The sequence below is a fragment of the Lagopus muta genome, chromosome 8, assembly GCF_023343835.1.
Source record: "Lagopus muta isolate bLagMut1 chromosome 8, bLagMut1 primary, whole genome shotgun sequence".
Taxonomy (NCBI): Eukaryota; Metazoa; Chordata; class Aves; order Galliformes; family Phasianidae; genus Lagopus; species Lagopus muta.
The window spans coordinates 14,308,063-14,320,784 of NC_064440.1; the positions used below are offsets into that span (position 1 = coordinate 14,308,063).

General features: G+C 62.9%; 3 protein-coding genes across 7 annotated transcripts; 2 read left to right on the forward strand and 1 right to left on the reverse strand.

The window, feature by feature from the left end:
• Positions 1 to 66: 66 nt before the first annotated feature.
• Positions 67 to 10,155, forward strand: PNKD (PNKD metallo-beta-lactamase domain containing). Of its 2 annotated transcripts, XM_048952690.1 has the most exons (11): positions 67 to 196; positions 496 to 670; positions 758 to 889; positions 7,811 to 7,926; positions 8,024 to 8,136; positions 8,301 to 8,359; positions 8,565 to 8,657; positions 8,808 to 8,971; positions 9,093 to 9,179; positions 9,257 to 9,372; positions 9,454 to 10,155. In XM_048952690.1, the coding sequence occupies exons 1-11, from the start codon at positions 133 to 135 to the stop codon at positions 9,625 to 9,627; spliced, it is 1,293 nt and encodes a 430-aa protein (XP_048808647.1). In that variant the 5' UTR covers positions 67 to 132; the 3' UTR covers positions 9,628 to 10,155. The 2 variants fall into 2 exon arrangements, with proteins under 2 accessions (XP_048808647.1, XP_048808646.1); XM_048952689.1 differs by lacking the exons at positions 67 to 196; positions 496 to 670; positions 758 to 889 and adding an exon at positions 6,949 to 7,109.
• On the reverse strand, positions 999 to 6,560 carry TMBIM1 (transmembrane BAX inhibitor motif containing 1). 2 transcript variants are annotated; one of them, XM_048952694.1, is made up of 12 exons: positions 6,455 to 6,560; positions 3,463 to 3,702; positions 3,245 to 3,339; positions 3,093 to 3,157; positions 2,917 to 2,970; positions 2,773 to 2,823; positions 2,528 to 2,567; positions 2,342 to 2,379; positions 2,172 to 2,259; positions 1,995 to 2,090; positions 1,858 to 1,911; positions 999 to 1,764 (listed from the first exon to the last, which is right to left on the reverse strand). In XM_048952694.1, exons 2-12 carry the CDS (start codon positions 3,491 to 3,493, stop codon positions 1,621 to 1,623), a joined length of 756 nt encoding a protein of 251 aa, XP_048808651.1. In that variant the 5' UTR covers positions 3,494 to 3,702; positions 6,455 to 6,560; the 3' UTR covers positions 999 to 1,620. The 2 variants fall into 2 exon arrangements, with proteins under 2 accessions (XP_048808651.1, XP_048808650.1); XM_048952693.1 differs by lacking the exon at positions 6,455 to 6,560 and adding an exon at positions 6,414 to 6,433.
• A 144-nt stretch (positions 10,156 to 10,299) lies between the features above and the next one.
• On the forward strand, positions 10,300 to 12,646 carry LOC125696808 (ciliogenesis associated TTC17 interacting protein). Of its 3 annotated transcripts, none has more exons than XM_048952928.1 (9): positions 10,300 to 10,344; positions 10,690 to 10,734; positions 10,820 to 11,020; positions 11,128 to 11,183; positions 11,404 to 11,490; positions 11,582 to 11,752; positions 11,827 to 11,951; positions 12,032 to 12,194; positions 12,358 to 12,646. In XM_048952928.1, exons 2-9 carry the CDS (start codon positions 10,701 to 10,703, stop codon positions 12,595 to 12,597), a joined length of 1,077 nt encoding a protein of 358 aa, XP_048808885.1. In that variant the 5' UTR covers positions 10,300 to 10,344; positions 10,690 to 10,700; the 3' UTR covers positions 12,598 to 12,646. The 3 variants fall into 3 exon arrangements, with proteins under 3 accessions (XP_048808885.1, XP_048808886.1, XP_048808884.1); XM_048952929.1 differs by having other exon boundaries at positions 12,294 to 12,496; XM_048952927.1 differs by having other exon boundaries at positions 11,582 to 11,951; positions 12,294 to 12,646.
• The last annotated feature ends 76 nt before the right edge of the window (positions 12,647 to 12,722 follow it).

Sequence of the window (12,722 nt, forward strand, 5' to 3'; positions counted from 1 at the left end):
CCCCGCCCCTTCCTCCAGCACGACAAGAGGTTTCCGGCCCCGCGCGGCGCACTCTGGGAAATGCAGTTTTTTATTCCTCCCCTGCAGCGCCATCCGCCGGCCGCTCCAGCACGGCGGACCGCATCTCCCGTCATGCAGCGGGGCCGCGGGAGTCCGGCACGGTCCAGCATGGCGGCGGCCCTCGGCGGACTGCGCGGTAAAGAAGGGCAGCGGGCGGGCGGCGGGCCGGGTGTACCACGCCGCGACTCTCCGCGGCTTACAGTGTCCAGGGCAGCCCCCGGTGCCGCAGGGTCTCAGCCACACCCGGCGCACGAGAGTAGCAGCAGAACCCACGCCCTTCCTTGGCTAAGCCACGCCCCCTTCTGCTTGCCCCGCCCATCTTTTGGTTACGCCCGCCCAGCCGGGGCAGGGGTGCGGGTCGGGCAGGGGTCGGGGCAGCAGGGGCGACGTGTTTCCTCCTCGTGCCACACCTTCCTGAGCCCTCTCTCCTTACAGGGCTCCTGGCAGTGGCCGGGCGGGGGGCTCAGGGACGACAGAGCTGCCACCGGCCTGCGGGGCCACCCGCGCCACCGAGGTCACCAGAGCCAGCGGGGCAGCTCCCCGAGGGGGTGGAGTACATCCCCACGCGGAAGAAGGGCAAGAACCCCATGAAGCCGGTGGGGGTGGCCTGGTGAGTGCGGAGGCACGTGGTTGGGTGTGGGAGGCTCAGCACCAGGGGGCACGTGGTGACACGGCTCTGTCCCCTGCTTGTCCCCAGGGCCATCGGTTTGCCCTGTGGCATCATCCTCTTCCTCCTGGTGAAGAGAGAGGTGGACAAGAACCGCCTGGAGCAGCTCCATATCCGCCGCAAGATGCTAGGAGCCAATGTGGGCGACTACGAGACGGAGCGGTACCGCCGGGGTGCATAGCTGGGACCCAGCCAGCACCACAGGACTGACCCAGGGACACCTCCACCCACACCCAGTACAGGGCCCTGCCTGAATCAAACTGGGGCCATCTGGAAAATTAAAGTGTTTTATTGAGCATGTGTAACAATTGAGCATGGCCCAAGGCCAGGCCTGCAGAGAGACCAATGGGGCCTGAGGCCTACCAGGCCCCGCTGTGCCCAGGGCAAAGGCCAACGCTGCATTTAAGGCACTGAATGGAGCCCGGGCCCCAGGCAGAGCCCAGCACTGTCCCATTGGCTGCTAGCAATCCCCCTAGGCCAGAGAGCCTCAGGGCCCAAGTGTGGGACACAGGGAACCCTTCTCCTCCAGCAGGCCACAATCAAGGGGTGCTGAAGCACCGAGGACACCAGGCAGAACTGTACACAGGTACCAGCTTCAAAGCCTATTTACAAGCAAGCAGAGTACCCCCCAATGCTGGGAGCACCTCTGGCCGTCCCACCCATGGGGACAGCCCCAGTGTCATCCCTGGTCCTGGTGCCTTGGAGCTCTGGGGCAGTGAGTGGCCTCATGGGGACAACTGGATGGCAGAGGGGCTGCAGCTGTGGTAGCCAGCAGTATCCCAACTGGGGATACCAGGAGCCTGGCTGGTGACTGGGGGGCTGGGAGAAGAGTAGCAATGGAGGAAAGAGAAAGAAGCATTTTGAGGAGGGGGTAAGGGGTCCCAAGCAGGGGCTCAATCTCGGCCCACAATCTGCAGGAGGAAAGTGAAGATGTAGACAATGTCAGTGTAGATGGTGAGGGCTCCATAGATGTACTCCTCAGGGCTCAGCGTGTTCTTCCTGTTGCCCAGCACCAGCTGCGTGTCATAGGCCAGGAACTGGGGGCAGAGACATGGGGGGGTCAGGTGGAGGAGCCCTGCATCCCCCAGGGGCTCCCCAGCATGGGGCAAGGAAGGGGAGCACCAACTCACCAGGGTGAAAGCAATAGCCCCGATGGCTGCATACAGCATGTGGAGCCAGGGCACCTGCATGGGGAGGGAACATGGGGACATGAGCCATTCCACCCTCTGTCTTCAGAGGAAGGCAGCCCCAGCAGCCCCCTACTCACATATTTGAAGGAGAGAACGATGACTGTGACGATCCCTGTCACCATGACCACGATGCCCAACACACAGAAGAGCCCCGGACACGACGTAAAGTCAACCTGGGGGAGGAGGGGTAGGAAGTGTCACAGGAGGGCACTCCCATGTCCCCATCCCCACCCCAGGGCACACCCCTTCCTCACCTTGGTCTGGAAGCAGAAAATGGTGACAATGATGGCCACAATGGCGGTGATGAGCATGGCGATGAGGACAGCATTAGTCCGGTACGTGCTGAGGGCAGAGTAGACAGCAATGTCACCACAGGCATGGCAAGGGACAAGGACTCCAACCCTCCCAGATCCCCACTGGGTACCTGGCAATCGTCCCTGTCATGAAGCCCATGGCCAAGGTCTGCAGGACAGAAGGCCTGAGTCAGTGATGGCAAAGCAGGGGCAGATTGATTGCCAGCCCCACAAGCCTCTTCAGCAGGAACCGTCCCTTCTGTGGGACATGTCTGTGCTGTCACCCCCCAGCCCCGAACCCATGGCCCCCTACTCACAAAGATGCTCAGCAGAATGATGTTCCACGGGAAGCGTCTCCTGGGGATGAGAGAGTTGAAGAGCAGTGAGATGGTATTAGTGTCCATGTCCTCATGTTGCCAAGCCCTGTCTCACCTTCCACAGGGACTACCCCAGGTGGGGTCCCTGGATTTGGGTGGCACTGTACCTGTGCAGTGTCCCCATCCCTCAAAGCCCAGGGGACCCCCAGATAGCCGTGTCCCCCTCCATTGTCCCTAGCACTCACCGGGGGCCCTGGCAGCAGACCAGCACCAGGTAGGTCACCAGGAAGACAGCACTGCAGAGAGACAGAAAGCTCAGCCCAAGGGACCCGGTTGTATTGGGAGGACTGACATTCACCCAGAGGGTGACAGGGACCCCCCATACTCACTATGAGGAGTAGTAGATGGCAGCATTCCTCTGGACAAAGGAGCGGACAGGTGAGCTGTGGGGTGGCAGGGATAGGCATGAGGTTGGCACACACTCCCCCAGTGTTCCCCCACGCCCAGCACCAAAATGCTCCCCCCTGACGCTGGGGTGAGCCCCCCCCATCACCGCCTCACTCACACAAAGGTGAACATCGCGATGATCCCCACCGTCACCAGCAGCTGCACGGAGATGATGGCATAGACCTGTGGGAGGTGGCAGCAGGCAGTCAGCACTCAGCCTGCTGCCACCAACCCGTGCCCCCAACCCCCCAGGGGATGCCCCAGACTCACCTTGCGGATAAAGGTGTGCCGTACTTTTCTGTCATCCCAGTCAGCCGACTGGATGGGGGAGCTGCCTCCCATACCGTCACCTCCATAGTTATCACCTGCCAGGGAAGGTCACCGCAGCTCATCCCATGTGACAGCACACCAGAGGACACCCTCCCCAGAACAGAGTGAGAGCCCCCAGCACCCATGCTCCCACCCCAAAACAAAGCTCCCCAGCTTACCAAAGCGCATGGGCATGGTGGGCATAGCCATCCCTGGCTGTGGGTACCCTCCTGGTGTCCCATACCCCCCTGGTGCTGCATAGCCCGCAGGTGCAGGGTACCCCCCTGGCTGTGGGTACCCTCCAGCATAGTGGGAGGGCTGGGGGTAGGCACTGGGGGGGTAGAGGGGGTTCTTGTCGTCGTACGGGGGGGGGTGCGCTGGGCTGCGCCATGCCAGCTGCGAGCTGTCCTGCTGGGCACCTGGAGGGGAGAATAGAGGATGTCACCTGGCCCATATCGTATCCCCTGATGATGAGGAACACATGGACTCAGGGGACAGTCATCATGATGTGCCCTGCATCGAGTGCAGGAGAAACACAACTCTTTAATAAGTGAACTCTCTTTAATGAGGGCCGAGAAGCACGGTGACCAGGTCACTTAAAGCCCAGGGCCACCTACATTCCCATGTTCTGAGTCCCTGGTGTGATGTCAGGCAGTGGCTGCGGGCAGGGCACGGCCACGCGGTGACTCAAGGTACGCTGGGGACCTGACCTTTGCAGCTGGCCCTGCCATCACTGGGGTCAGCAACCCGGCTGTCCCCCCAGTCACCGTGCAATGGGCAGAAATTCTGTTTTGCTCCCCACAAACACTGCTGAGGCTCAGAGATGGGCACGGGGCTGTGGATCAGCACATGCCACCGCAGTGCTGGGACCAGGGACGGTGTCAACCCCCATCAGGCACGACTGCAGAGGTGGGGAGACTGGGACCCTGCACTGAGCTCCCCTTGCAGATCCCCCAGCAGCCGCCAAGTAGCTGTGCTGGGAGCAGGGCCAGCACTGGGCTGACTCCCCCAGAGCAGAAGGCAGAGAAGGAGGAGAAAGGCAGGAACACCAAGGCCAGGAAAACAATGGTGCTGCCAGGAGCTGTTGCCAGGCCCCTGCCCCACACCCGTGGTGCTGGCAGGGAACCCCCCCGCCCTCATCCCCTGCCCCCCCACAGCACCAGCAGTGACGTGAGCAGGACGTAGCCCCAAGGGAACTGGGTGGGACTGGGAGCTTCCTGCAGCATTGTGCCAGTGCTGTGCTGGGTGGGATGGGATGGGGGGGCACACAGGGGGAATGCTCAGTGTCTGTTTGTCCATCCATCCCAGCGGGGGTGGTTGCCTGCCCCACGGCCATGCCGTCATGTTTCCCATCATGGTGACGGTAGTGCCGAAAATAACCCATCCACGTGGTCTCCAAAGTTTCGCTTTCAACACTCCTCAGTTTCTCCTAAACCACTCAGTGCCTGCTGGCACCCCTTGCTCACCCACCCCGCACCCAGCAGCCCCCACTACTTCAGTGTGGCCATGAGACCGAGCCCAAGTGAATGCCTCCAACCGGAGCAATGCCCAGGCACAGCCTCAGCAGAGACAAGAAACCAGCCCAACGGGTCCCAGCCGCACCCAGTAGCACAAAACCCCACCATCCCCCCCCCCCCAGAACCCTGCCCCATGGGATGTACGCACCTCACGGGGTCACTTCCCCGTGGCACTTATGGCAGAATCCATCTCTGGGCACAGAACCCCAACGCATGATCCATTTCCTCTTTCAGAACAGGGCATCGAAACCTATGGTCACCAGCCAGGCCACCCCAGCTAGCTCAGTGACCCTGTGGCCACCACCCGGTCCCCACAGCTCTGCCTGGTACCGTGACTCAGCACTGATAAGTGGCAGGCAGCCAGGGGGGGACCTCAACACAATGGAGATGGGGTGCTCCACACAGCACCTAGCAGGACAGGATACCAGCACTCCCCACTTTCTCTGGGGCTTTCCCAGAGTGGATCAGCCGTGGAAGGGCTCTGCCTTCCTAGAAGAACTTGGAAAATTACAGCAGTTTGGCACAGCCTGGCACGGCACAGTACAGCATGGCACAGCTCGGTACAGCACAGCACAGATGCCCCTATGCCTCCAGGCTTGCTGCCCAGCTCAGCTCACCCATGGCACAAGTTTGCAGGGTCTCAGCCCCGCAGCCCTATCCGTCCCATCCCAGGGGTGCCAAGTATGTATGCCAACTGTCACCTCCTGTCCCCAATCTGCTGTGACCCAGGTGTCCCTATGCAGAGAGCCGGCTTCATGCCCTACAGTGCCTACCCCATACCACCCCATATCCTTGTCCAGCATCAGGCTTTTCGTGAGACACCCCTTCCAATAGCAGGGTATCACAGCACAGTCCCCCAGGGAACCCCCTCCCACTGCTGTCCCTGTGCCAAGCAGACTGGGACTTTGCCCCCGTTCAGCTGAAGCCACAGGTTGCCTCGCAACGCACTGGCAGGCCCTTTCCACCCAGCGATGGGGACACCATGGCTGGGGTGGGACACAGGCACAGAACCCCTGAACAGAGCACTGGGGACAAGGATGGGGGAACACAGGGATGCTCCCCCGAGCCCAACCCCCCACCCCATCCAAGCAGATTCCCAGCCATTCCGGGAAGCTCAGAGGAAGGCGGTGGATGAGGGCCAAGGGCCACACGTCGCAGCAATCAATCCCACGGAACCACGGCGTGTCACCGCGGCTCGGGGACAGCACCTCCAGTCCCTAGACGGGTCCTCTCCAGTCCGTGGGACACCCACCCACCTCCTAGGACACCGGGAAAGGCAGAGGGGGCATAGAGGTAGTGCTGGGGGGTTCCAAGGGCGAGAAGGGGGCAGGCGGGGTGACGTCGGGGATTTGGAAAGCAAAGAGGGAGGGGAGGAAATAAGCAGAGAAGGGGGGGAGGGGAGGGGGGTCTGGGAAAGATCCGGGGGGATGGTAAGGTGGGATAACAGAGTGGGCTTGGGCTGGGGGGCATCGGCGGGGTGGGCAGACAGATAGGGGACCGGAAGTGGTTTGGGAGAGCTGGGAGACCCCGCCCGAGCTGGGGGACTCCCGAGGGGACCCGGGGGACTCCGTCTCTGCCCCTCCCGCTCCCCACGACCCCACTCATGCCAGTACCTCGCGCAGGGACAGAGCTGGGGGTGTCGGGCCTCCCCTACCTGCTGCGCGCTGCTCCGCGGGGCTGGAACTCGGCCGGGGCGGGACGGGACAGGCCGGGACGGGGCGGCCGGGGCGGGTCCGGAGGGACGGACGGCAGCTGCCCCGCCTCGGGGCCGCCCCTCGGCGCCGCGCCCTCGTGCGGCGGCTCCTCCACACAGCAGTCGGTGCGGGTCCAGAGCGGCAGGGTGACGGTGCCGGACCGAGCGTCCCACAGCCCCCACGGGGCAGTGGCTGCAGCGCGGGGACGCCCCACCGTGCCGCAGTCGGGCCGGGCTCCGCGGGGCAGCGCGGTCCCCCCACGGGGGACCCCCACCGCGGCGCTGACGTCATTCGCAGGGGTCCCCCTTCCCCGCGACTGACGTCTAACAGGGGGAAACCCTCCGGCAGGGGGCGCGTGGGGTGGCGGGAACGGTGAGGGGGCGTGGCCCGAAGTCACGCCGCTCCCCTATTGGCTGTCGAGGGGGGCGGGGCCCCGCGGGGGCGGGCGAGGGGCATGGCGGGGCCGCGCTGTCGGGCGGCGGTGGCGGCTGGGGCCGCTGCATGCGGGCTGGTGGTCGCCGCCTGGCTGGGCCGCTGTCCGGCTGTGCGCCGCATCGCCCGCCGCGCCTCCGCCGCTCTCATGGCACTCGCCGGGCCGCTGCTTTTCCGCCTGGGGTGAGTGCCGGCGGGCCGTGGGGGTGGCCTCGCACGGAAGGGTCGGCTCTCCCGGCCGTCCGAGTGGGGATCCGCGGGGCTCCCCCAACGGAAGGCTGCGGGCGGGAGCGCCGGAATCGCCGCCGTCGGGGGGAGCGCAAAGGTTGAAGGTGCGGGGCCGCCCCCGCTGCTCCCCTTTGTTCTGCCCTCGCTCCACAGAGCAGTGCCGGCCCGCGGGTGTCGGTCTCCACCCACCACCGTTTTTCCAGGCGCATGCCCCACCGTGCCCTTACGAGGATGAGCAGGTGCACGGTGTAGCGCCCTGGGTGATGCCCTGCGGATGAGAATGGGGTAAAGATGTAGGTTCGAGCATCTCACGTCCTTCGTGGCATCTGTCCCCAGCCCTGAAATCCTCCTGTATAAATAGAAAGGGTTCAAGCCTGTTGGTCTTACGTGGCATGTGAACGGGAGTGCTTCTCACTTCCCTTTTCTGCAGCCCCTTCTGTTTTGCCCTCCTCGTTACCCAACAGTGCTGTGTGTTCCTCCCGATTCCAGAACCCAGTGTCCATTGCAGCTCTCAGCGTGGGATCGACCTCAGATCAGGGCTGTGCTCACGGCTGGGGACAGATGGTGGGACCAGGACTTTTGCAGAGGGTATACAGGGCTGTGAGGAAGAGATGTGTTTTAAATCCCCCCATGGGGGCTCCCTGTGCCCCCCACAGGTACAGCCTGTACGCCCGCACACGCCTCGGCTTCCTCTTCTACAAGCGGCAGGTGAAGAAAGCCCGCGAGCGCTTCCCCCACGGCCATTCGGTGTCCCAACCACTGGGCTTCCATGGTGAGTTCTGAGCTTCATCCCCATTTTGGGCAGGGGGCTTCAGCCTTGCTCCCATTGTACTCTGATGTCTGTCTGTCTGTCCGTGTGTCCTTTTCAGGGGTGAAAATCGTGCCCATCCCTGTGCTCTCCAATAACTACAGCTACCTGGTCATCGACACAGACTCTGGCCGTGCAGCCGTGGTCGACCCCTCTGACCCACTGGCTGTGCAGGTGGGATTTCCCCCCCCCCTACTCCCAGTGCTGTACTGTGGTGTCCTAGGAGTGGGGAGCATATCTGCCCCTAATCTGTAACCTACAGTGCACAGGGCGGGGTGTCAGGGAGCAGGGAGCAGTGTTCCCCCCATACACGTGCTCCCAAATTTCTGTCCTGCCAGGCTGCCATTGAAGAGGAGGGGGTGGTGCTGGAGGCTATACTCTGTACACACAAACACTGGTAAGGGAGTACTGGGGGCTTTGAGAGTGATTAGAGGTGCTGGGAACGCTTGTTGGGGTGGGGATCCCAGAGCAAAGCCTGCTTCTGTGGGAGTGGGGCAGCTGGAGTTGGCAGGCTATGAGCCCCCTCAGCTCCAAGTGTTGCTGAGATGGTGTGCCCCCATACCTAACATGTACTGGGGATGCACTGACCTGCTCACCTGCAGGGACCACAGCGGAGGGAACGTGGCGCTGCTCCAGCAGCACAGCTCCTGCAAGGTGTATGGCAGTGCTGTCGATGCCATCCCCGAGCTCACCCAGTAAGTGCCACAGTCATCCTTCCATCTATTTGGGTCTCCCTCCCCCCGTGCCAGCACCCTGGCATGCTATGAACCCTGTGGGGGCTGTTTTGGGAGTGCTGGGTATTTTGGGTATTTGTGACCGTGCTCCCCCCCTCCCTGCCGGCACAGCCCCATTGGGGACAGGGAGAAGCTGAGCGTGGGCTGCCTGACTTTTGAGGCACTGGCCACACCAGGCCACACCGTGGGGCACATGGCCTTTGTGCTGGATGCAGGGCCCTTCGGGGGCCCCCCCTGCCTGTTCTCCGGGGACCTGCTCTTCCTGGCTGGTTGTGGTGAGTGCAGTGATCTCATGTTGTCTAAATGTTGGGCATTGAAGTCCTGAAGGGCTGCAGGAGGGGACCCCCCAATTGAACCTCCCTCCCCCGGTGATGGTGGCTGTGTGTTTGGCCGCAGGAAGACTGTTTGAGGGCTCCCCCGAAACCATGCTGGCCTCCCTGGATGCAGCCATGGGCTTGGGAGAGGACACGCTGCTGTGGCCGGGTGAGCATCCCCTACCCTAAAACCCCCAGATTGCCCCTTTCCATCGCTCTGGGGTGATGCTGAGGTGCTGCCCCCAGGCCACGAGTATGCACTGGAGTGCCTGAGCTTCGCCCGCCTGCTGGAGCTGGACAACCCCGCGCTGGAGCAGAAGCTGCTCTGGGCCACTCAGCAGCGGCAGGAGAAGAGGAGTACGGTGAGGACCCCCCCCCTCCCACGGCCCTATTTGTGTCTGTGGGGAGGACGATGTGGCTGAGTGCTGTCCTCCACCCCGCAGTGCCCCTCGACGTTGGGTGAGGAGCGGACCTACAACCCCTTCCTGCGCACGCACCGCCGGGAGCTGCATGAGGCGCTGGGGCTGCAGCGGGGCAGCGGGGAGCACCACGATGCCTTCCGAGCCCGCGTCCTGCGGGAGGTGCGCAGGAGGAAGGATCTCTACAAGGCCACCTAGTGACCTTCCCCACCTTGTGACCCCCCCTCTGGACATGGGGGGTCTTCTGGACTATGTGATTTTCTGCTGTGAATTCCCCTCCTCCTTAGTCCTGCTGGGAGATACAGGGAAAGCATGGACCCCCCCCATACACACACCCCATGTGTGCACCTCATAGGTGGTCCCTTTCCCTGACCCCCTTTTCCACACGATCCCTTCTCTGGGGGTCTGCGGCCCCCCTGCCCCATTTCTGGGGCTGTAGAAACAGCACTAAGGGCTCTCCTTATTTCCCTCCCCCTTGTTTTATGGGAGACCCCAATTTACCCCCAGTGCTCAGGGAATTCCCCTTCCCCCTCATTACTATGTCTCCCTTTGGGGGTGGAGGGGCAGGGAGGAAGCCTGGGTGCCCACCATTGCCCTGGGGCTCCCCCCATGTCCTTATCCACCCCCCATACACTGGGATGGGGGGCACAGTGCTGGGGGTGTGCAGGTAGTACTTCTGTACTGAGGACTGGAAACCCCTGTACACTCCCCCAAATAAAAGTCTAAATCGAATCTTTTCCCACTCAACCACTTTTTTCTGTGTCCGGGGGAGTACCCCTTTGCACCCACCTCCCAAAAAAGCTATTCATTGCTGTGAGGTTGTGGCCACTTTAAGAGGTGGGGTTGGGCCGTTCCTATGCCAACGGCTGCCAGCGTTGTAAGGGGAGGGGGGGAAGCTCGGGTCGACGGGTACAGGTCTGAGGCTTGGGGGAGGAGGAGGGCAACCCGAGGGTTGGTGGGAAGGGGGAGTTTGGGGGGAGAAGACCCCGGACTTATATAGGGCAGGGGGTGAGGATTTGGGGAGGGGGCTGCTGCAATTTGAGAGGTGTCTGGGGGAACCGCAGCACTTGGGGGTGGGGGGGGAGGGAAGGAAAGGGGTGAAGGCTGTGTTCTTCCATGGGGTTCCGAGGGGGGGGGCACTGGGGGTGCTGCTCTGCTGCGCTGCCTGCTGCTCCTCTCCAGGGTGGAGACTGGGGGAGGGGGGGGGAGGGGGAAGGCTCTCAGGAGGACCCCCTCAGCACTGCTGTCTCCCATCAGAAGACTCCATCCCCATGCAGGCAGCTGCTAAGTTCCTGAACCGCATCGGTGGGTGCCAGCCCCTCTCCCTGGGATGCAGTGACCTCAAGGGGAGCAGCACCTTGGGGGCCGCTCAGTGACCATCCCTGCACAGGGCCAGAGGAGCTGGAGCGCTGCCTGTTCACTGAGACACTGGCACTGGTGGCAGCGGGGGGACAGCCGCAGGGACATCTCTGGGTGACAGCCCGACATGCACCCTATGAGCAGGAGGGCCAGCTGGTGAGGAGCTGCCTCCTGCTCCAGGCCGGCTCCCAGGGGCTGCTGGATGGCGTGCCATATTCCTGCAGGCTCACAGGTGAGCTGGGAGCACTGGAGTGGGATGTCACCATCCCACTGGGTGGGATGGTATCTTGGGGGCAGTGGTGTCCCTGTCCCGGGGTGCACAGAGCTCTGCTCCCACAGGGTATGTGTCTATGCAGCTGGAGACGCTGGAGCAGGAGCAGCACGAGCGCTTGGAGGTAAGCAGGCAGCCGTGGTGGTGGCATGTCCCCTTAGTCCCTCTGTTCTGAAGCGGTGCCTCTGCCTATGCACCTGAGCCATCCTTCCAGGCTAGTCCCCTGCTCTGGGTGGCAGTGGGGATGGGGATTTTCCCACAGTGAACCTGTTTATGGCACCCTGGTGTCCCTCTTCCCCTGCACCAACTGAGAGGGATGTTGGGTGGCTCTGTTCCCCCCACAGTTTGGAGCACACCCCATGGAGAGGAAGATCCACATGGTACAGCACCCACATGGAATGACCGTCACTGTCACCACCCAGGACGGAGAGGTGATATCCCCCACCTCCTCCCACCCTTCCCTCCTACCTGGAGAGCAGTTGGTATGGATTCTCCAGGGTGTCCCTTGGGCTGTCCCTGCAGGCAGACCCACAGCACCAGGTGTTCTCCTACAGCTGGGCCTCGCTGGAGGGGCTGCTGGGGGAGGCTGCCAGTCTGCTGCTGCTGCGGGTGCTGGCGTGCCGCCGTGCCGTGCCCCCCAGCATCACCTTCCCGGCCATCGACAAGGAGGGCCACCTCTGCACCACCACCTATGTGAGACCCTGGGGGGCACGGGTGGCTGACACGAGGATGACAGGTGGGCACAGAGTGATTTTGTGTCCCTACAGCGCTCCCTGGGCATGCGGCAGCAGCCGGTGGGCTCAGCACAGGCGGAAGTATTGGTGGTGGAGAGAGCCCTGCATGCTGCCCAGGGCATTCCGATGGTGTGGCACTACAGCCTCCTCCCCAGCGGGTACGGTGCTGGCCTGGGGTGGGGCAGATTTGGGTGTTGGCATCAGGATGGAGGAGCTCAGCATTGATGCCCTTCTGCAGGCATTTGGCTCGGCAGGTGCAGGTGGGGTGCCCGATGGTTGCTGTGCTGCAGGATGCACCTGCTCTCAGCGGCATGGGTGCAGAGTCCCAGCCTCTCTTCCCAAAGCAGCTGCTGGACTGGGAGGAGGACGCCCAGCTGTGCTCCTGGTTCTTGGACAGGAAGGTGAGGGGGGGACTTGGGGATGAGAGACATGAGATTATGCTGCTCTTCAGCAGGATTCCCCCTGGGAAGAGGCATAGCACCTCCAAACCCTCTGCAAAGGCAGGGAAAGACCCAGGCTCCCCACCAGCTTGGCACGGGGACGACCCTGTCCTCAACCCTACAGGAGGAGCTGCGAGCGTCCCACAGCACCTACATTCAGCAGCATCCTGAGCTCTTTGCACTGCTGGCTGACTTCCTGCAGGCCCTGCTGCTCCGCCAGCCCCCCGACCCCATCCTCTTTGCTGCAGAATTCTTTGCTCCCTTTGCCCGCCACCAGCCCCCTGGGCCCAGCTTTGCCTCCTCCGTATCCCCCAGCCCTTTCTGCAGCATCTCCTGTCCCAGTCCCCTGGCTCAGGGGGATTAAAGGTATCAGCAGTGCTCCTGAAGTTCTCTCGTGTGATTTGGGGAAACTGAGGCATGGGGAGGGCTGGGAGGCTGAGCTGTCTATGAGCCCCTCATGACTGTTTAGGGCTTATTTCCCACCTCCCT